The sequence below is a fragment of the Rhinoraja longicauda genome, chromosome 16 (assembly GCF_053455715.1).
Source record: "Rhinoraja longicauda isolate Sanriku21f chromosome 16, sRhiLon1.1, whole genome shotgun sequence".
Classification (NCBI taxonomy): Eukaryota; Metazoa; Chordata; class Chondrichthyes; order Rajiformes; family Arhynchobatidae; genus Rhinoraja; species Rhinoraja longicauda.
Window position 1 is genome coordinate 20,917,119 of NC_135968.1, and position 22,361 is coordinate 20,939,479.

General features: G+C 41.6%; 1 protein-coding gene across 1 annotated transcript in view; it reads left to right on the top strand.

Moving 5' to 3' along the window:
* cfap58 (cilia and flagella associated protein 58) overlaps window positions 1-22,361 on the top strand; it is a 143,915-nt gene that overhangs the window by 29,625 nt on the left and 91,929 nt on the right. The window contains exons 9-13 of the mRNA XM_078412814.1: window positions 248-439; window positions 6,487-6,648; window positions 12,667-12,813; window positions 20,056-20,196; window positions 21,283-21,506. Of these exons, the coding sequence (XP_078268940.1) occupies window positions 248-439; window positions 6,487-6,648; window positions 12,667-12,813; window positions 20,056-20,196; window positions 21,283-21,506 (866 nt within the window). The remainder of the gene's footprint in view (window positions 1-247; window positions 440-6,486; window positions 6,649-12,666; window positions 12,814-20,055; window positions 20,197-21,282; window positions 21,507-22,361) is intronic.

Here is a 22,361-nt window from a genome sequence, read left to right on the forward strand (position 1 = left end):
ACGAGCTGGTTTGATGTATTATTCACTGCATGGAGTTGAGGAAGATAGAGTTTTATTTTCATTTTCAGGATCTGGAAAAAATCTCCAAATATCAGAAAGATGTTCTTTTTACATTTATATCATTTTCACCTCGTAGATTTTTGTGTGAGGTCTAAACTTTTGAAAACGAAGATCTAATTATCTCATCAAACCATTTCAGGAAATATGTGAAATGAAATAACAATGGTTACATTTTCCATTTCCATAGAACGTGTTGAAGGCAGTTGGAGCTACTGAGAAACAACTGAACTTGGTTAAACTTCATGAACAGTCTAAGAAGGTCCTGGATCAGGAGATTCAAAACTATAACCTTGAGGCACTGAAGCAAAGGAAAATTATTTTCCACCTGGAGAAAGAGAGGGATCGATACATCAATGAAGCTAGTGATCTTACACAGAAGGTCAGTGTTTAGCATTAAATGAGGTTAATCCAACTTCGATTTTTGTACGGGATGTAGAATTTTCAAATGTTGCTCCCTATTTGAGAGAGGCATTGTTCGCCCTTTTGATGGAAAGTAATTAAAGTCAAAACCAGAATAAATTAAACATCAACTCTGCAAAGGATACAGTTGGAGGGAGAGATAAGTCAGAGTAGAAAGTTGAATTAACACCAACTGATGAAATTAACTTGGTATGCTTGGCACCTTTTTTTTGACAGGGAAAGAACTGCTGTAAATTACATAATTACAAAGATACCAATTTAATTAAACCAAAAAAACACTATTTTGGTGTGATTCCAGAGGTTTGCCTTTCTCGCACTAGAATATTCTTGCAGAAACAGGTTTGGAGATGATTGGCAAACCATGTTTTTATTTGGCTGCTGCTTTCACTGTATTGCTGGTAAAGAGGCTAAATTATCAGCCGGAGTTCAAAACTGTGGAATGGGAAAAAGATGTTTCCAAATCTGTGTATCACAAATTCTCTTAATTGGGGCATTTCATCTTTTTAGCTGTGTGTAGGGTTTTGTATCATGCTCGAATCAGAAAATGCTTAAAGTCAGGTTTCAATAATTACTTGATAAATGGCTCAACCAGTAACGTTGCTTGCATTTTCCAACACTGTCACCAATTTTACCTAAAAACGAAACATGTCAAAAGGTAACTTGGCCTCCTGAATTTAATGAAGCAGTCACTTCATGCTTCCCCAGAGCAGTGATGTAATTAGTAACCATGGAAGAGCAGCTATCAGTGCTTAACCCAAGTGACCATGATGATCTAGGAAGTTCACAAGTCATAGGAGCACAATTAGGCCAATTGGCCATTGAGCTTACTCCACCATTCAATCATGGCTGATTTATCTTTCTCTCCCAACCCCATTCTTCTGCCTTTCCCCGTAACGTTTGACACCCTAACAAATCAAGAAAGTGTCGATCTCCACTTTAAGAACACCCAATGAGGTCCTCCAAGTGGTGAATCTGTGCAATTCATCTGTGGCAAAGAATTCCACAGATTCACCACCCTCTGGCAAAAGAAATTCCTCCTCATCTCCTTACTAAAAGGTACGCCCTTTTATTCTGAGGCTATGACCTGTGGTCCTAGCCTCTCACACTAGTGGAAACATACTCTCCCACGTTCACTCTATCCAAGCTGTTCACTATTCGATAAGAGGAGCAACTCGACCACAGTTCTGGAACAGAAAGGAAAGCCGCTATATGCAAGTTCTGTCCAAGAGTTAAACTAACATGTTAACCTAATTTTTGCCCTTCAAGATGGCCAACAAGCCCTGGTGCATTTCCTGTATTCTTTTTTGTTTTGACATCTCTGATATTTTCAGAGTTCCAGACTCTCCCACTAGTGAAACATCCTCTCCACATCCACTTTCTCCAGGCCTTCCACTATTCGGTAAGTTTCAATGAGGTTTCCTCCCCGCATCCTTCTAAACTCCAGTGAGTACAGGCCCAGTGCCGTCAAACGCTCATCATACATTAACCCAGTCATCCCCAGGATCATTCTCGTAAACCTTCGATGAGTTACTCAAGCCTGGGGAAGTGTTGCAGTGAGTCAATCATGTCTTTACTTGGAAAGCTCAGGAAGATAATGGGAGTCCTAAATGGAAAGGTTGACTTCTTCCTTGGGATTAGCAAAACCAGTTGAAGTATTCTACTGGTGAAGGATTTTATGACCTTTGGAACATGATTATAAAGTCATAGAGTCACACAGCATGGAAACAGGCCCTTCGACCCAACTTGCATACGGCAACCATGATGCCCCATCTACACATAGTCCCACCTGCCCGCATTTGGCCCATATCCCTCTAAACCTTTCCTATCCATGTACATGTCCAAATGTCATTTAAATATTTTTATAGTAACATCTTGAAATAATGTACTATTTTGAGTTTTGATTCCACAATCTGTTTTTTGATAAAGTCCAGGAAGATAAACCTTTTCTTCATCTTAAAAAAAAGAAGAGCATTCCCATTTGTTAAAACAGATCTTTATCTCGTTATTAAAATCATAAAGATATCAATTAGATTGCCATTTGCTTTAACAATGGAAATATCCACAATTGGACATATTGAAATATGTAAAAGGATGTTCTATCATCCCATTTTCCTTAACTGTATAATTTGTAGAAAGGGTGCAGATAAATGCATTAGAGTTCCTTAATTATCCAAAGGTTTGTCATCTTTAAATTTTTTTTGATAGCTAGTGCAGCCTTGAAGTATGAGAGTAATTAGTAATGTCATTCAAAAATATGCAGCACAGCAAAATGTCACAGGGAATGCGATTGACTGAATTCTTGGAGTTTAAAATTTAATGGGCTTGTTAAGGTAGTAGTTGTCAGTGAGCAGAGAAAAGTTTCAAGTTCATAGCAAACCATTATTCCATTGGCAACTTTCACCTCACCAGTGCTCACTGCTCACATCATTTGCCCTGAGGTTTAGCTTCCTCCTAAAACACAAAAAAAACTTGGCATTACGTTAATGACACTTCTTGAATTAAATTGCTTTCCTCACTCGTCTTCAAGCTAGCAATGTCTGACACAGTTAGTCTTAACCCTTGATGGGGTAGTTCGTTAAATTGACTCATCTGGCAGTAGAAAATGGCAAGTAGAGAGCATAGCATTTGAACGTCCGTTTAGATCTATGGGATAGAAAAAAATCCACAAATAATAGACTTTAGCTGTTAAATTCAATAGAGAAAGAAGGATAAAACTTTATGTAGGAAAATAACTGCAGATGCTGGTTCAAATTGAAGGTAGACACAAAATGCTGGAGTAACTCAGCGGGTCAGGCAGCATCTCAGGAGAGAAGGAATGGGTGACGTTTCGGGTCAAGACCCTTCTTCAGACTAATGTCAGGGGAGGGGGCGGGACAATGATAGAATGTAGTAGGAGACAGGAAGACAGTGGGAGAACTGGGAAGGGGGAGGGGAAAGAGAGGGACTGAGGAACTATCTGAAGTTGGAGAAGTCAATGTTCATACCACTCGGGTGTAAACTGTTCAAGCGAAATATAAGATGCTGTTCTTCCAATTTGCGCTGGCCCTCACTATGACAATGGAGGAGGCCCATGACAGAAAGGTCAGACTGGGACTAGGCGGGGGAGTTGAAGTGCTGAGCATTTGGGAGATCAGGTTGGTTAAGGCGAATTAAGCGAAGGTGTTGAGCGAAACGATTGCCGAGCCTGCGTTTGGTCTCGCCGATGTAGAGAAGTTGACATCTAGAACAGCGGATACAATAGATGAGGTTGGAGGAAGTACAGGTGAACCTCTGTCTCACATGGAAAGACTGTTTGGGTCCTTGGATGGAGTCGAGGGGGGAGATAAAGGGACAGGTGTTGCATCTCCTGCAGTTGCAGGGGAAAGTACCTGGGGAGGGGGTGGTTTGGGTGGGAAGGGACGAGTGGACCAGGGAGTTTCGGAGGGAATGGTCTCTGCGGAAAGCAGAAAGGGGTGGAGATGGGAAGATGTGGCCAGTAGTGGGATCCCGTTGGAGGTGACGGAAATGTTGGAGGATAATTTGTTGTATACAACGGCTGATGGGGTGGAAGGTGAGGGCAAGAGGGACTCTATCCGTGTTATGAATGGGAAGAGGGGGAGCAAGAGTGGAGCTGCGGGATATAGAGGCGACCCTAGTGAGAGCCTCATCTATAATGGAAGAGGGGAACTCTTGTTTCCTAAAGAATGAGGACATCTCTGATGCCTGAGTATGAAACACTTCATCTTGGATGCAGATGCGGAGTAGATGGAGGAATTGGGAGTAGGGGATAGAGTTTTTACAGGAAAGAGAGTGGGAAGAAGTGTAGTCAAGATAGCTGTGGGAGTCAGTAGGTTTGTAGTAGATGTCGGTCACTAGTCTGTCTCCTGTGATGGAGATGGTGAGATCCAGAAATGGTAGGGAGATGTCGGAGATGGTCCAAGTATATTTAAGAGCAGGATGGAAATTAGTGGTGAAAGTTATGAAATCAGTGAGTTCTGCATGGGTACAAGAGGTAGCACCAATGCTGTCGTCAATGTAGCGGAGGTAGAGTTCAGGGATGGGGCTAGTGTACGCCTGGAACAGGGTTTGTTCGACGTACCCTACAAAGAGACAGGCATAGCTGGGGCCCAAACTTTGCAAATAAAACTTTGCTCATGTGGTGGTTAGAATCTGAACTTATATATTTAATAGATTATTTCGTGAATTTGCTCATATTTCCGAGTATTTTTTAAGAGCAGTCTTACCGTCAGTGGTGGCCCAGAGTTTCTGGAATGAGAAAGAAAATTTCTAATTTTCTATTCATGTTTTAGTTTCAGACTCAGAGATATACTAAGTAAGAATAAATAAAGTGGGGCTCAAAAGGATAAAACCACACTAAAAGTATGGGTAGTCCTAAACAATCAATTTACCTGGCGCACACACTTTACTCCATGACTAACGTCACCTTTGAATAAAGTTGAGATGACTTCTCTGGTCATCTGCTTCTGTGCTTTCTTAATTGGTAACTTTGGCTAAATTAATTGGCAAGTCTGATACTTGCTGACAGGACTGAAGTCCTATACAAAGTAAAGCCGAGGTGCTTCGCTGCAGGGGAGATAGATATTCAAGGGCTTAAACCATGGTATTATTCACAGATAAAATGTTGCATCTAGCACCGCACTGCGATCGAGTTGCAGCGCCAGAAACCTGTGTTCGATCCTGACTACGGGTGCTGTCTGTTCGGAGTTTGCACATTCTCCCAGTGACTGTGTGGGTTTTCTCTAGGTGCTCTGGTTTCCTCCCACATTCCAAAGACATACAGATTTGTGGGTAAATTGGCTTCTGTAAATTGCAAATTGTCCCCTGGTGTGTGGGATAGTGCTCGTGTATGTGTGGATCGCTGGTCAGCGCAGATCCGGTAGGCCAAAGGGTCTGTCTCCACACTGTATTTCTATGTCCAAAGAAAGTCCAAATTACAAATGAAAGGATAGGGTTTTACCTTTACTTTAAGAAAGCATCTTTCTCCTAACCCTCCCAATTTTGGGGGGTCTGATTCTACCATTGTTGGCAACCTCCACTATCAAATGATTGGTTTCATATCTGGAAGTGAAAGATGGTAAAGCCATTTTATCAGAAATATTTTGTGTGGGAAGCTGGGTCGTAGCCACAATGGTGATGTGGTGCATAGTTTGCATTGCTGAGTCCGCACCGACCAGCGATCACCCATACACTAGTTCTATCCTACACACTAGGGACACTTTACAGAAGCCAATTAACCTGCATGTCTTTGGATGTGGGAGGAAACCTGAGCACCCAGGAAAACCCTATATGGTCACAGGGAGAACATACAAACTCCATACAGACAGCACTCATAGTCGAGACCGAATCCGGGTCTCTGGCGCTATAAGGCAACAACTCTACTGCTGTGCCATTGTGCTGCCCTTTTGGTAACAACTGATTTAGATGTGATCGTTTGATATGGAGTGGAAAGCAATTGTAGTGGAAAGCAACCTGCTTCTTTATTAGTCCAACAATTAAAGGAGATCTTAAAACCAAATTTGAGATGAAAGTGTTAATGTCAGTGGTTAACCAGAATAGTATATGGTCTTTTATTTCTTGAAATAGAAAAGCCTGGACTGATGGGATTCATTCTTCAAGGTGTTGAATGTACTTAATTGTCCACAATGCAAACTTTCCTTTGACCTGGCTCTTTTGGCCTTGCGGCATTAGCATGTTCACATGCAACAATGACAGGTTTGGGAAGTGGGAGCATCATTCTTCTATAAAGACATCATACAATTAACATGACATAATTAGTGCTTACTAATTGAACTAAATGGAAAAAAGATGGAAGAAATTTTAGATTAACTCAATAATTGCCATTCCTTTAAAAAATAATATTACACCTTGCATTTGTGAAAATCGCTAATCTAGGCCAACAACATGCTTTTGGAACTTGAATCTGCCAAAAGCTGGTATCACTGTTTTAAAAATAGCTGCCTTGTATCATAATGGGTTCCTAAGTGTCAAGTATTATTTTGTTTGCAGGTTCTTCAATATATGGAAGATATTAAGATATTTGAGATGCAGAATTTTGACTTCAAGAAGAAAATCTCAGAAGCTGAAAGCAAACTAAAGCAGCAGCAGAATCTGTATGAGGCTGTGCGCTGTGACAGAAACATGTACAGCAAGAACTTGATTGAAGCCCAGGTAAGGGCATTCCTTGAAATACAACACTTTAACATGTATTATTTGAACAAATAAAATATTTTTTCTAAATCAATTCTGTGTGTGTGGCCAGCTCTAGTAAGACCGTGAGATCTTAAGGTCTTAACGTATCTCCTGTAGTCTGCTGAGTAGTGGTGTAATTTAAGGAAGGGTATTCCAAGTTTTTTACTTGCTGATAAAGAAGGAACGTGATGGTAATATATCTTTGTATTCCAAGATAACACAGTTTTGACAACCATCAATGAGGTAGGAGGTAATTCAACATTGTAGGAAGGAACTGCAGATGCTGGTTTAAACCGAAGATAGACACAAAATGCTGGAGTAACTCAGCGGGATAGGCAGCATGTCGAGTGAAGGAACGGGTGACATTTCGGTCGAGACCCTTCTTCTGACTAGGTGCCACAGGTTTCTTTCCTATTCTTGTGGCTGCATCTTTACAGGGTAGTGCTGCTTCCCCATTGTTTTGACTTCTGCTACCAGATATCAATACAAATTTCTGACATAAGTTATTAGTGATGACCATAAAGATGGTGGAGACATAATCTAGTTTACAGAATGGCTGTAATGCTATTCTTGTTAAATTTGGCTGTTGTCTGGTACTTGTATTACATTATTGCTAATCAATTCAATGGATGCTCTTTGAGCAAATGTATTCCCAGATCAACATAATTTATCTTTCCATAGATTTGATGGCGGAACAGATATGTATCTCTGCTTCATACCATAGGGGATCCTGCATTTCCAGGAGATAGACATAAATGCAGTCTGCATACTGTGTAGGAAAGAACTGCAGCTGCTGGTTTAAATCAAGGGCAGACACAAAATGCTGGAGTAATTCAGCGGGTCAGGCAGCATCTCTGGAGTGAGGGAATGGGTGATATTTCAGGTCAAAACCCTTCTTCAGACTGATGTCAGGGGAGGGGGCAGGACAAAGATAGAATGTAGTCAGAGACAGTAAAACTAGTGGGAGAACTGTGAAGGGGAAGAAGATGGAGAGAGAAAGCAAGGGCTCTGAGGTTAGAGAAGTCAATGTTCATACCGCTGGCGTGTAAACTACCCAAGCGAAATATGAGGTGCTGTTCCTCCAATTTGCGCTGGGCCTCACTCTGCCAATGGAAGAGGCCCAGGACAGAAAGGACAGATTAGGAATGGGAGGGGGAGTTGAAGTGCTGAGCCACTGGGAGATCAGGTAGGTTAAGATGGACTGAGCAGAGGTGTTCAGTGAAACGATCACCAAGCCTGCACTTGGTCTCGCCTAAGTAGATAGGTTGCAACCTGGAACAACAGATACAGTAGATGGGATTGGAGGAGGTGCAAGTGAACCTCTGCCTCACCTGAAAAGAATGTTTGGGTCCTTGGATGGAGTCGAGGGGGGAAGTAAAGGGACAGGTGTTGCATCTACTGCGGATACAGGGGAACGTACCTGGGGAAGAGGTGGTTTGGTTGGGAAGGGACGAGTTGACCAGGGCGTTTCAGAGGGAACGGTCTCTGCGGAAAGCAGAAAGGGGTGGAGATGGGAAGATGTGCCCAGTGGTGGGATCCCGTTAGAGGTGGCGAAAATCTTGGAGGATTATATGCTGTATGCGACGGCTGATGGGGTGATAGGTGAGGACAAGGGGGACTCTGGCCTTGTAACGAATGAGGGGAGGAGGGGGAGCAAGAGCGGAGCTACACACTGTCAGAGACCTGTGGTTATTGTGTTCCAACTTTACTTTTCACCTTCCCTTTACAAACTCACGCGCCCAACAGGAAAGCTCTATGTGTGGTCACCTGAAAGCAAATAGAAGATCATGAAAGTGATGCTTTTGGGTATTTATAACATCACTTTCTCAAAAGATTAGTCATCCACCTGCTTTGTTCCTCTCCCCTCCTGCATCTGCACCATCCATTCTGAAAGCTAAGACTTTCTGCTAATTTTCTTTAGAGAGCCGAATGGTTTATTTATGATCAAATATTACTGATTTCAACTTAGTGTGCATTATTGGTGAACTGTGGCAAACCAAGGAGTCATACAGCGTGGAAACAGTCCCTTCGGCCCAACTTGCTCGCACTGACCAACACTGGAAATATAACATCTTCCACGAAAATGCTTTGGTGGCTTAAATCAATCATGATCTTCTATTTGCTTTCAGGTGACCCTGACTAGAACATGCTTTTGTTGATAGAAACATAGAAACATAGAAAATAGGTGCTGGAGTAGGCCATTCGGCCCTTCAAGCCTGCACCCCCATTCAATATGATCATGGCTGATCATCCAGCTCAGTAACCTGTACCTGCCTTCTCTCCATACCCCCTGATCCCTTTAGCAAAAAGGGCCACATCTAACTCCCTCTTAAATATAGCCAATGAACTGGCCTCAACTACCTTCTGTGGCAGAGAATTCCACAGACTCACCACTCTCTGTGTGAAGAAATGTCTTCTCATCTCGGTCCTAAAAGACTTCCCCCTTATCCTTAAGCTGTGACCCCTGGTTCTGGACTCCCCCAACATCGGGAACAATCTTCCCGCATCTAGCCTCTCCAACCCCTTGAGAATTTTATATGTTTCTATAAGATCCCCCCTCAGTCTTCTAAATTCCAAGGAGTACAAGCCTAGTCTATCCAGTCTTTCTTCATATAAAAGTCCCGCCATCCCAGGGATCAATCTTGTGAACCTTCTCTGTACTCCCTCTAAGGCAAGAACGTCTTTCCTCAGATTAGGAGACCAAAATTGCACACAATACTCCAGGTGCGGTCTCACCAAGGCCCTGTACAACTGCAGTAGAACTTCCCTGCTCCTAAACTCAAATCCTCTTGCTATGAATGCCAACATACCATTCGCTTTCTTCACTGCCTGCTGCACCTGCACGCTTGCTTTCAATGACTGGTGCACCATGATACCCAGGTCACGTTGCATCTCCCCTTCTCCTAATCGTTCACCATTCAGGTAATACTCTGCTTTCCTGTTCTTGCCGCCAAAGTGGATAACCTCACATTTATCCACATTATATTGCATCTGCCATGCATTTTCCTAATCTATCCAAGTCACTCTGCAGCCTCCTAGCATCCTCCTCGCAGCTAACACTGCCACCCAGCTTCGTGTCATCCGCAAACTTAGAGATGTTGCATTCAATTCCCTCGTCCAAATCATTAATATACACTGTAAATAACTGGGGTCCCAGCACTGAGCCTTGCGGTACCCCACTAGTCACTGCCTGCCATTCCGAAAAGGACCCGTTTATTCCTACTCTTTGCTTCCTGTCCGCCAACCAATTTTCTATCCACCTTAACACTGAACCCTCAATACTGTGTGCTTTAAGTTTGTACACCAATCTCCTATGTGGGACCTTGTCGAAGGCCTTCTGAAAGTCCAGATATAACACATCGACTGGTTCTCCTTTATCCACTCTACTAGTTACATCCTCAAAAAATTCTATAAGACTCGTCAGACATGATTTGCCTTTTGTAAATCCATGCTGACTTTGTCCGATGATTTCACCACTTTCCAAATGTGATGCTATCACATCTTTAATAACTGACTCTAGCATTTTCCCCACTACCGATGTTAGGCTAACTGGTCTATAATTCCCCGTTTTCTCTCTCCCTCCCTTTTTAAAAAGTGGGGTTACATTAGCTACCCTCCAGTCCTCAGGAACTACTCCAGAATCTAAGGAGTTTTGAAAAATTATCACTAATGCATCCACTATTTCTGAGGCTACTTCCTTAAGCACTCTGGGATGCAGCCTATCTGGTGATCTTGGTGAACTGCTTTACGTCCTCCAGCCGGTTTAGCCTGCTAAAGCGCAGATGCCATTTCCTGATAAGCAGTTGAAATACTCAATCCAAGAGTTCTATACTTGCTCATCTGTTGAATTTATTCAAAGCCGAGATTGTTAGATACTTGGATAATTGAGATATATAGGGACTTGAAATACAGGATTATGTATGGTATTGAATAGTGGAATAGTGGAATAGGCTTTACCTCTGAAGTCTGAAGAAGGGTTTTGACCTGAAACATAGATGTTATCTGACCCACTGAGTTACTTCAGCATTTTGTGTCTATTTTCGGTATAAACTAGCATCTGCAGTTCCTTACTACACAAAATTTTAAGGGATGTAGGCCAGATGGGACTAGCTCAGGCAGGGACCTTGGTCGGCATGGATGGGTTGGACCAAAGAACCTGTTTCCATGCCGTATGACTTTGTGATTCTTTAATTCATAAGGAAAGTTACAGGTTTATTTCTGATTTATACCAAGTTAATTGACATATGTCAGGGTGGGAGTGGCCAGAAGGTTTCATGCCTCTATTCAATCTTACCCTCACAAGTCGCTAATACATAGTTTCTTTTGGATAGAGAGGTGCTGCAAGAAAGCATGCGAGAGCTGTTTTTCCTTCCTTGCACAAGTTTGGGGTCACTGAGATCAATTATAACCTAATTCAGATCAAGTAATTATTTTTTAATTTAGTCAATAATAAGGAACAAGAGAAACTATTTTAGAATGCACTTAATGTTGCTGAATTTAAGAAAATGAGTTTCACAGCCATAAGGACTAATTTTATTCGCAAATAACCTTTGTTCACATTATTCCATTATAGAAAAGAATGGAATATAATAATTGCGTTTGATTGTGAATGTCAGTCCACAGGTCAGTTTTCAGCATTAACGTTCAAAGACAGAAAAGAAATGAAGCTCATTTTAATAATCGCCCTCCTACATGCTAATAGACTGCTGAAAGAGCTGATGAATACCATAACTAATGTATCAAGCACATAGCAATGAAATGATTACTGGACACCTGCTATAAAACCATTACTTGCTCAAGAGAATCTATGACAGTGAAGTCAAAGAAGGTTTAATTTCCCTGTATTTAGTTTAGAGTTTAGAGATACGGCATGGAAACAGTCCACCAAGACCATGCTGACCATCGATCATCCATTCATACCAGTTCTATGTTTTCCCATTTTCTCATGTACTCCCTACACACTTACGGCAATTTACAGAGGCCAATTAACCTACATCTTTGAGATGTGAGTGGAAACCAGAGCACCCGAAGGAAACTTACGCAGTCACAGTGAGAACATGCAAACTCCACACAGACAGCACCCGAGGTTGGGATCAAATCCAGGTTTCTGGCGCTGTGAGACAGTAGTTCTACTAGCTGTGCCACCCTGTGTGTGAATTGGAAGAGCCTACATTCCTTTTTATGTTTGGATAAATTCCATTTGAATTTTTGGGGTGAATTTTCTAGCTTGTGCTGCAATATTCTGTGCCCTGTTATACAGTAACTTGCTGAAAGGGTTAAATAACAGCATAATCAAAAACAATATTCCAGTGTGAGAACTGAACTTGTATTCATGGGATGGGTATTGAGTACGAAAGTTGGGACATCATGTACATGCTGTTGTTGAGACCGCATTTGGACGACGGTGTGCACTTCTGGTCGCCCAGCTATTGGAAGGATGTCATTAAGTTGGAAAGAAGAGATTCGCCAGGATATTACTGGAGTTCTGGGCTTGAGTTATAGGAAGATGCTGGATAGGCTGGGACTTTTTACCTTGGAGCTTTGGGGCTGAGGGGTGACTTCATTGAAGTATACTAAATCATGAGGGGCATGGATAAAGTGAACATTCATTGTCTTTTTCCCAGGTTGGAGGATTGCAATATTAAAGGGCATAGGTTTAAGGTGAGAGGGGAGAGATGATTTAAGAGGGACCTCAGGCAACGTTTTCATTCAGAGGGTAGTTTTGTATCTGGAAAAAGCTGCCAGAGAAAGCTGTAGAAGCGGATACAATTACGTTCCAAAAGCATTTGGACAGATATATGAATAAGAAGGGTTTATGGTCAAATGCATGCAAATGATTGCAGTTCCTGGTGTACATATGGGGAATCAATATTTTCAAGTAAAGGGAAATTTGTGAATCCAAACTAAATCAAATTAAATCGCACGTTACACCTGTCTTACAATTTAACAAAAAAATTGGAGTAATTTATATTCATTTCCACCATTTCTGTTTTTTAGGATGAGATAGCTGAAATGAAACGAAAACTGAAAATCATGCACCATCATATTGATCAACTGAAAGATGAGATTGGCACAAAAGAGGCTACACTTGTGAAGCAGCACTTGGAGTATCAACGCATGGAGAAGGAGAAGGATGCACTAAAGGTATTGCTGTGGAATTACTGAAAAGATTATTCTCTTTCTCTGAATCAAATGAAATCATCGAGGATATTTTGCAACCTATTCAGTTGGGTGTAATTGTATCATGTTTAGTATTGGGCTAGTTATCTTAACACCTCGACGAATAATTTTAGTGATTAAAATTGTAATTTTGCAACTCCATTGCAAGTGGGAAATTTAAACTCCATTAATGTAAAAGAAAAAATAAATATGAATATTGCATCAGAGGAATTGGTCATGAAACTACTGGATTATTCCCCCAAAAAATCTGAATTACTAATATTCCTTCGGGATATAAATCTGCCATCCTTACCCTTTCTGACCTGCCTCTGCTTGGACAGCCTGTTAACAATGTTCAGGGACTCCAAGGCATTGAAAGACAATGCCAAGGCATAGAAAGGCTGTGGATCAAATTTAGACACATGGGACTAGAATAGGTAGTTTGCATGGTTGGTAGGGCATGAAGGGTGTGTTTCTCTGCTATAGGATTCTATAACTTTATAAATATGAATACTGGGTGAGAATAGGTTTGGGATGGACTTTGAAGTCATTTCCAACATTCATTTCTAACCAATGCAGTTAACCGAGGACAGCGGGAGAAGGGAAAGACATTGTGGCCTTCCATCACAGTGAGGAGAGAGAGGACTGGAGGAGACTCACTGTGATGGATGTTTCTTTGATGGATGTTTCTTTTTTGTGTGTTTTTTTTGGGGTTGGGTGGTTTGAGTGCCTGTTTGATGTTTTTATTGTTGGACTGTGTTTTGGGGGGTTTTGGGGTGTGTGATTTGAATGCCTATTTAATGCTTCTATTGTTGGACTGTGTTTTGGGGGGTTTTTGGGGTTGGGTAATTTGGGTGCCTGTTTAGTGCCTTTATTGTTGGACTGTGGGTGATTGAATTAACATTTTGTTAAAGATGGCCGCGCCGTTGTGTTTGGCTGCCTGCCACTGTATGTTTCTTTTTTTCCTAGTCAGATGTGCAGCACTTTGGTCAACGTGGGTTGTTTTTAAATGTGCTATACAAATAAATTGACTTGACTTGACTTGAACCCTTAAATCTTCCAACAAGACAAGGGCAATTACAGCCTTGCAATTAATGCGAGCCTTCCCAGTCACGTCCACTTTCAATGATGAATTCAAAATGCACAATGCTTTAACTTGACAATGCATCTTTTTGTTAGATCCACCAGGGAGGGATTGATGAAAGAATCACCATTTGCAGAGGCAAAAGCTCAAATTGTAGCAAAAACTCAGATTGAACTTCTTTTCTGCTACCCCTATTAGTGAACTTAGGAAATACTCAACCGTTGTCACTTACTGAATGGTAATGAATTGAAGCTTCACCAGCTTCACTTTTGGTTTCTTGGATATAGTAGTCAAACAACATTAAGCCAAGCCTCTATGGGAATTTCAAAGAATGTTACTTGGAGACATTTGAGACTGGAAGGGACTGGAATTGCTGGAACCTTGAACTGCTGGAGGAACTCGGGAGACGAGGCAGCATCTGTGGAGGGAAATGAACAGACAATGTTTCAGTCTAAAGAAGGGTGCCGACCCAAAATGCTGCATGTCCATTTCCCACCATAGATGCTGCCTGACCTGCTGAGTTCCTGAGGGAAATGCGATCTGTGATAATTGGGGCTTCATGAGCAGCTGGTAAAAGCCCGTGGAAAGAGTGCTTTTCTGAGGAAAAGGGATGCACAGTGGTAATGATAAAGATACACACCTACCAGCTTGTAAATCCCCCATAAACTGGAAAAGTACTATCTAAAAAGTAAAGATCGCATTATCATGAGATCTGCTTGCCATTTGTACTAAATGTTAAGAATTATACAATTCTTTTAAGTGGAGCAGGAGTTCCCTCAATGTCTTGGTCAGCATATTCCCCTTAAATCAATATCCCCACAAACCACAGAACTGACCATTAATATAATTTATCTGTGGAAGTACACTGTGCAAGGGCAGCTAAAACAACATTTGTCTGGACAACAACAGTTATTGCCCTGCACAGTAACATATTATCCTGGCATGCGACAACATTAAATAAAAATGCAAGTGCATCTTACTCCCATGTTCTTTGTGTGTGTGTGTGACAGGAGTAGGCTTTGTTAAAACTGTGACAGAATGTCAATACTTTCTGATGTGACACTGATTATGTATTCATCCCACTGTCACACTTGATGCAGTGTCCATTACAACAAATCGTTTCCACCTTCTGCATCCATTTCTCCAATTCATTCTCTCTGCACTTAAGTGGAGAGCAGCCTACAGTTGAGTGAGAGACTGATTCTGTCATCTTCTCTTTGTAAATGTCAACCTGCATTATCCGATGGCTTGAACATTTGCCACATAGCTGCCCACCACTCGAATCTCATTTGATGAGATTCATTGTGGCCTCTTTACTCAATCTTCTTGTAAATACGGCTTCTTCCCTACAGCCACCCGGCTCTTAAAAAAATCAACCTCAAATAAGCTCTGAAGTACATAGACCATTATTGTTATTATTGCACGATTATTGTTTGTTTTTTGTGTGTACATATATATATATATATATATGTGTGTGTGTGTGTGTGTATTTGTGAGTATGTGTATATATACACACACTGATTTTTTTTTTCTCTCGTTTATTCTATTGTTTACGGTGTACTATGTTTACATACATGTTGCAGGTACTGTTTGGTTTGGGCTAATTTTGACTCAATGGGAACACTCTTGCCACTGGCACAGATAGTTGTTGATTCATGTCCTATCCAGACACTTGAACATGGAATCTTGTGCCATGCTGCAACAGTGCTGTGCTGTTAGAGATACCATATTTTCGATGAAGCATTAAACAAAAGTCACACAAGCCCTTCGATATGAATGAAAGAAACTCAAGGAAGTTATTCTCAACGTCCAGGCCAACACTTATCTCTTAACCACACCAGCTAAAATAAATTGTCTTATCATTATCACATTAGAACTTAGAATATTGAACATCAGCCCTGTGCTGAACATGATGCCAAGACCAACTCTTTTCTGCTTGCACGTAATCCCTTCATTCCCTGCATATCCATGTGCCTATCCAAAAGTCACTTAAATGCCACTTTCATGTATGCCTCCATCGCCACTCCTGGCAGCATGTTCCAGGCACACACTACCCTTTGTGCAAAAAAAACCCTGCCTGCACATCTCCTTTAAATTTTTCCCTCTCACTTTAAAGCTATGCCCTTTAGTAATGGATTTTTTTCCATCCTGGGAAAAAAGGTTCTGACTGGCTATCCTTTGTATGCACCATTATAGAACATATAACAGTACACCACAAGAACAGGCCCATCATCCCACAATGTCTGTGCCGAACATGATGCCAAGACCATATCTTATATACCTGCACTTAACCCAAATCCCTCCATTCCCTGCATTTCCATTGTATTATTACAATGGCTACAATTCAGATGTACTTGCACTTCACTGGGTGTAGGATGTGTTGGGAGCACCCTGAAATGCATTATATAAATGCAATTCTCAATTGTCAAGAAAAATGTATGTACTTCAGTACTCTGTCCATCAAAGGAATTATTCCATATTTTGTTGATAGAAACATAGAAAATAGGTGCAGGAGTAGGCCATTCGGCCCTTCGAACCTGCACCGCCATTCAATACGATCATGGCTGATCATCCAACTCAGTATCCTGTACCTGCCTTCTCTCCATACCCCCTGATCCCTTTAGCCACAAGGGCCACATCTAACTCCCTCTTAAATATAGCCAATGAACTAGCCTCAACTACCTTCTGTGGCAGAGAATTCCACAGATTCACCACTCTCTGTGTGAAAAAAAACGTTCTCATCTCGGTCCTAAAAGACTTCCCCCTTATCCTTGAACTGTGACTCCTTGTTCTGGACTTCCCTAACATCGGGAACAATCTTGATCATGGGTATTGGATGATGCTTCCATATTAAATGCCAGAAACACCAACCAATAGCTCAGGAAATGCAGGCACCAATTATTATCAGTTGCATAGAGAAAAAATATCTAGCTGAAAACACTTTTCCAGGATTGAAGAAGTGAGCTTATCTTTGCTAACTAGATGTGGACACAGTTAAACACTCTGCTTATTATTCTTGAGTCAAACCAACAACGGGTTGCAGTTGACAAGCTCGGTCATTTATCATCCTGGTTCCCTGTGACCAATTTTTTTTGCTCAGATAAGTTTTTGCAAGCCCTCCGGTAAACAATCATCCATTACATTACCTAGTGGTCACAGCAAAATGGAGATGAATTGGTAAGTATAGCAGTCGATGCGGGAAAAGGAAAATAATCAGGGAGAATATTTCCTAAAAGATCTCTAAGGGAATATTAACAAGTTTGTTTACACTTTTAATCTGAATTTTAATTCATTTAAAACTATACTGTTCTCTGTGGTGTTATTTGCAATAGTTCTTTATTGAAAATAAATTTAGCAATCTAACTTCGTACCCGATCAGCGTGGTCTAGTATTACGATTCTGTGTTAAACTCAGTATGCAATTTGTTAAAGACTAGTGTCCTTCATGGACGGGCATTTGGAGGGGATAATATTCGGTCGTAAGGCCCCAAGTCTTGGGTTACACCAAATTATACAATGGCGATGTGCACTAAAACTTATGTTCCAGTTAAAACCACAAAGTACTGGAGTAACTTAGCGGGTCAGGCAACATCCCTGGAGAAAGTAGATAGATGACGTTTCGGGTCGGGACCTTTCTTCAGACAGATTGCAGGAGGGGCAGGAAAGAAAGCTGGACGAGAAGAGGGGTAGGACAGAGCATGGCCTGTAATATAATATTCCTCAGAATAAAAGGACGTACCTTTAGAAAGGAGATGAGGCAGAATTTCTTTAGTCAGACGGTGGTGGATCCGTGGAATGCATTGCCATAAATGGCTGTGGAGACCAAGTCATTGGGTATTTTTAAAGCAGAGTTTGACAGGTTCTTCATTAGCATGGGTGTCAAAGGTTACAGGGCAAAGTCCGGAAAAGGGTTGAGAGGGAAAGATAGAACAGCTATGATTGAATGGCGGAGTACACTCGTTGGACCGAATGGCCTAATTCTGTTCCTATGACTTATGAACTTATGATCTGAGAACACAGTTGAGGGTTTTTTTCAAAAGGCAGATTGTTGGACAATGGCTAGAGATGAAAAAAAACAGGTGTGCGCCAAAAGGATAAAGAGTTGCGAATCGTGAAGCTCGAGGATAGACAAGTTGAGAATTGTGAAGCCGGAGGGACTAATGCGGGTGGAGGGGGAGGGGTGAGGGAGAAACCGGTGCAATGTCAGCCAGGGTTCAGGTGAGGGGAATGGGGAGGTGGGAAAAAAGTGGGGGGAAGGAAGTTCCCGAAAATTGGAGAATTCAAAGTTCATACTATTGGATTAGCAGTGTGAGCTGTGAGGAGGATGCTATGAGGCAGCTAAGTGACTTGGATAGGTTGGGTGAGTGGGCAGATGCGTGGCAGATGCAGTATAATGGGGATAAATGTGAGATTATCCACTTTGTTGGCAAGAACAGGAAGGCAGATTATTATCTAAATGGTGTCAGGTTAGGAAAAGGGAAGGTGCAACGAGACCTGGGTATGCAGGTACAGCAGGCAGTGAAGAAAGCTAATAGCATGCTGGCCTTCATTGCGAGAGGATTTGAGTTTAGGAGCAAGGAGGTCCTACTGCAGTTGTATTGGGCCCTGGTGAGACCACACCTGGAGTATTGTGTGCAATTTTGGTCTCCTAATTTGAGGAAGGACATTATTTCTATTGAGGGAGTGCACCGTATATTCACCAGCTTAATTCCCAGGATGGTGGGACTGACATATGATGAAAGAATGGGTCGACAAGGCTTGTATTCACTGGAATTGGGAAGGATGAGAGGGGATCTAATAGAAACATATAAAATTCTAAAAGGATTGGACAGACTAGATGCAGGAAAAATGTTCCCAATGCTGGGGGGTCCAGAACCAGGGGTCACAGTTTAAGAATAAGGGGTAGGCCATGTAGGACTGAGATGAGGAAAAACTTTTTCACCCAGAGAGTTGTGAATCTGTGGAATTCTCTGCTACAGAAGGCAGTGGAGGCCAATTCACTGGATGTTTTCATGAGAGTTAGATTTAGCTCATAGGGCTAAAGGAATTAAGGGATATGGAGGAAAAAGCAGGAATGGGGTACTGATTTTAGATGATCAGCCATGATCGTATTGAATGGCGGTGCTGACTCAAACGGCCGAATGGCCTATTCTTGCACCTATTTTTCTGTTTATGTTTCTAAGCTGTACGAGTGGCATTTCCAGTTCTGTATTCAGAAGTAACACCAGCAAGTTTGCAGATGACACAAAGCTGGGTTGCAGTGTGAACTGCAAAGAGAATGTTAGGAGGTTACAGGATAACTTGGATAGGTTGAGTGAGTGGGCAGATGCATGGCAGATGAAGTATAATGTAGATAAATGTACGGTTATCCACTTTGGCAGCAAAAGCAAGGAGGCAGATTATTATCTCAATGGTGTCAGATTAGGTAAAAGGGAAGTGCAACGAGACCTGGGTGTCCTTGTACACCAGTCACTGAAAGTGAATGTGCAGGTACAGCAGGCAGTGAAGAAAGCTAATGACATGTTGTCATTAGCTTCATAACGAGAGGATTTGAGTATCGGAGTAAAGAGGTCCTTCTGCAGTTGTATAGGGCCCTGGTGAGACCACATCTGGAGTATTGTGTGCAGTTTTGGTCTTATAGAGACTTATAAAATTATGAAAGGACTGGACAAGCTAGATGCAGGAAAAAAATTCCCAATGTTGAGGGAGTCCAGAACCAGGGGCCACAGTCTAAGAATAAAGGGGAGGCCATTTGAAACTGAGGTGAGAAAAAACTTTTTCACCCAGAGAGTTGTGAATTTGTGGAATTCTCTGCCACAGAAGGCAGTGGAGGCCAATTCACTGGATGAATTTAAAAGAGAATTAAATTTTTAGATGGAGCTCTAGGGGCTAGTGGAATCAAGGGATATGGGGAGAAGGCAGGCACAGGTTACTGATTGTGGATGATCAGCCTTGATCACAATGAATGGCAGTGCTGGCTCGAAGGGCCAAATGGCCTCCTCTTACACCTATTTCCTATGTTATTTCTCTATGTATTCCAGTTAGCTGCATTTTCAAAGTATTGATTATTTCCCCTCATAGTATGTAAATAAACACAATACTCCAGCTGTTTCAAAGTGTCCTCCTTTTCTTTCCTCACCGTAGACTGAATTACAGCGGATGAAGCAACAGGCACAGGACACCAGGATTTTCATCGAAAATCAGGAGGTAGAGGAAAGAAAGCTCCTGAGGATTATTGAAGAGGCTGACACAGAGAGGGTCCGACAGAAAAAAGAATTAAATCAGGTATGAGACATAGCAGTAGCAGACTATTAAATCCTTTCACTCTGAAAAGAATGATATATGATGTAAACTGTTTAAATCCTTCATAACTGTGAGTTTATACTTGCACTGCTACAGTTGCTGAAATGGCAAATGGTAGTCACCATTACATTTCCATTGTACATCACGTCATCAGGGGTTTTGATAATTATAGGTATTTTAAGTGTCAAGTGGTCACAGGGATAATGTACAAACTCCTTCCAGATAGCACCCATGGTCAGGATTGAACCCGGGTCTCTGGCGCTGAGGCAGCAGCTCCACTATGCCTTTGTGCCACTCACTGATATGGCAACATCTATGTACACCTCATACTGGAATTCTCACTGTAAACCTTTCTGCCTCTTTTCATTCCACTCTTCACTTCTAAAACCCTCCATAAAACTCTTCTCATTGAATAAAGCTTTCAATCATTCTTCTTTGGAGGTGTGTGTGCTATACTGTCTACTTCGACCTCTGTGAAATGCCTTGGGCCTTTTTACTTTAACCTAAAATGCTACCAGAGTACTAAATCTTTTCTGTACCTAGGCTTATTGCAGACTGCTGCAGCCATATTGTAAATACATCCTAAGATGGAAGTTAGATACAAAATGCTGGAGTATGCTGCCTGTCGCGCTGAGTTGCTCAAGCATTTTATGTCTACCTTCGATATAAACCAGCATCTGCAGTTCTTTCCGACCTACTAAAATGGAAGTTGCTTGTGATGTTCATTTATAGAAATAACACAGTGCATAATTTATTTCCTGTCTTTGCTGAACTAACAGCTCTAGGTTATTTGAAATCAATTTTCTCCAATATTTTCTGAACAGTCTTAATTTATTGGTTCATAATTATCCCATCATATTTCTATTAGCTAACATTATGGATCATTGAGCACATTATGTGCCTTTAATTGCAGGAAAGCCATTCTTGTTGTTTTAAGCTGCAAAGCTTGAGCAGCTCAGAAAGTTTATTTTTCACTCGCCCTCTTCACTGATGGAACATGATTATTTTGTACTGTCATGTTTACATGTTGTTCCTATAAATTAACTTTTTTTCCCACATCCTCACCAGGTTATCGGTGAGAGAGATATTTTGGGGACTCAGCTTGTACGCCGCAATGATGAGCTGGCACTGCTGTATGAAAAGATCAAGATTCAACAGGCCATGTTAAATAAAGGCGAGATACAATACAGGCAGCGGGTTGACGATATTCGGTTGCTCCGAGTGGAGATCAGAAAACTAAGACGGGAGAAAACCATCCTCAGCAAGAGTGTTTCAAATCTGGATGACCTCAGGTAATCCCAGGAAAATTTATTCTTAAGGTTTTCATAATAAAAAAATAATTGTCTGGATACGGCCAACATTTGCAATCCAAACCTTTTGGATTTGCGTGTAGGCCAGACCGCGTCCTTATGAAAGCAAAATATTCCTAAAGAATGGAGATGAATCATGAACTCTTTACACAAACCCAAGCACTCCTTTATTGTAATTTATTATTGGCTTTAATTTTCCAGACTTTTAAAAATCTAATTTATTTACTCTGCAAATGGAAAGGCAGAAGGCAGTGACCAGTGGGGTACCGCAAGGTTCGGTGCTGGGACCCCAGCTATTTACGATATACATTAATGACTTAGATGAAGGGATTAAAAGTACCATTAGCAAATTTGCAGATGATACTAAGCTGGGGGGTAGTGTGAATTGTGAGGAAGATGCAATAAGGCTGCAGGGTGACTTGGACAGGTTGTGTGAGTGGGCGGATACATGGCAGATGCAGTTTAATGTAGATAAGTGTGAGGTTATTCACTTTGGAAGTAAGAATAGAAAGGCAGATTATTATCTGAATGGTGTCAAGTTAGGAAGAGGGGATGTTCAACGAGATCTGGGTGTCCTAGTGCATCAGTCACTGAAAGGAAGCATGCAGGTACAGCAGGCAGTGAAGAAAGCCAATGGAATGTTGGCCTTCATAACAAGAGGAGTTGAGTATAGGAGCAAAGAGGTCCTTCTACAGTTGTACCGGGCCCTGGTGAGACCGCACCTGGAGTACTGTGTGCAGTTTTGGTCTCCAAATTTGAGGAAGGATATTCTTGCTATTGAGGGCGTGCAGCGTAGGTTCACTAGGTTAATTCCCGGAATGGCGGGACTGTCGTATG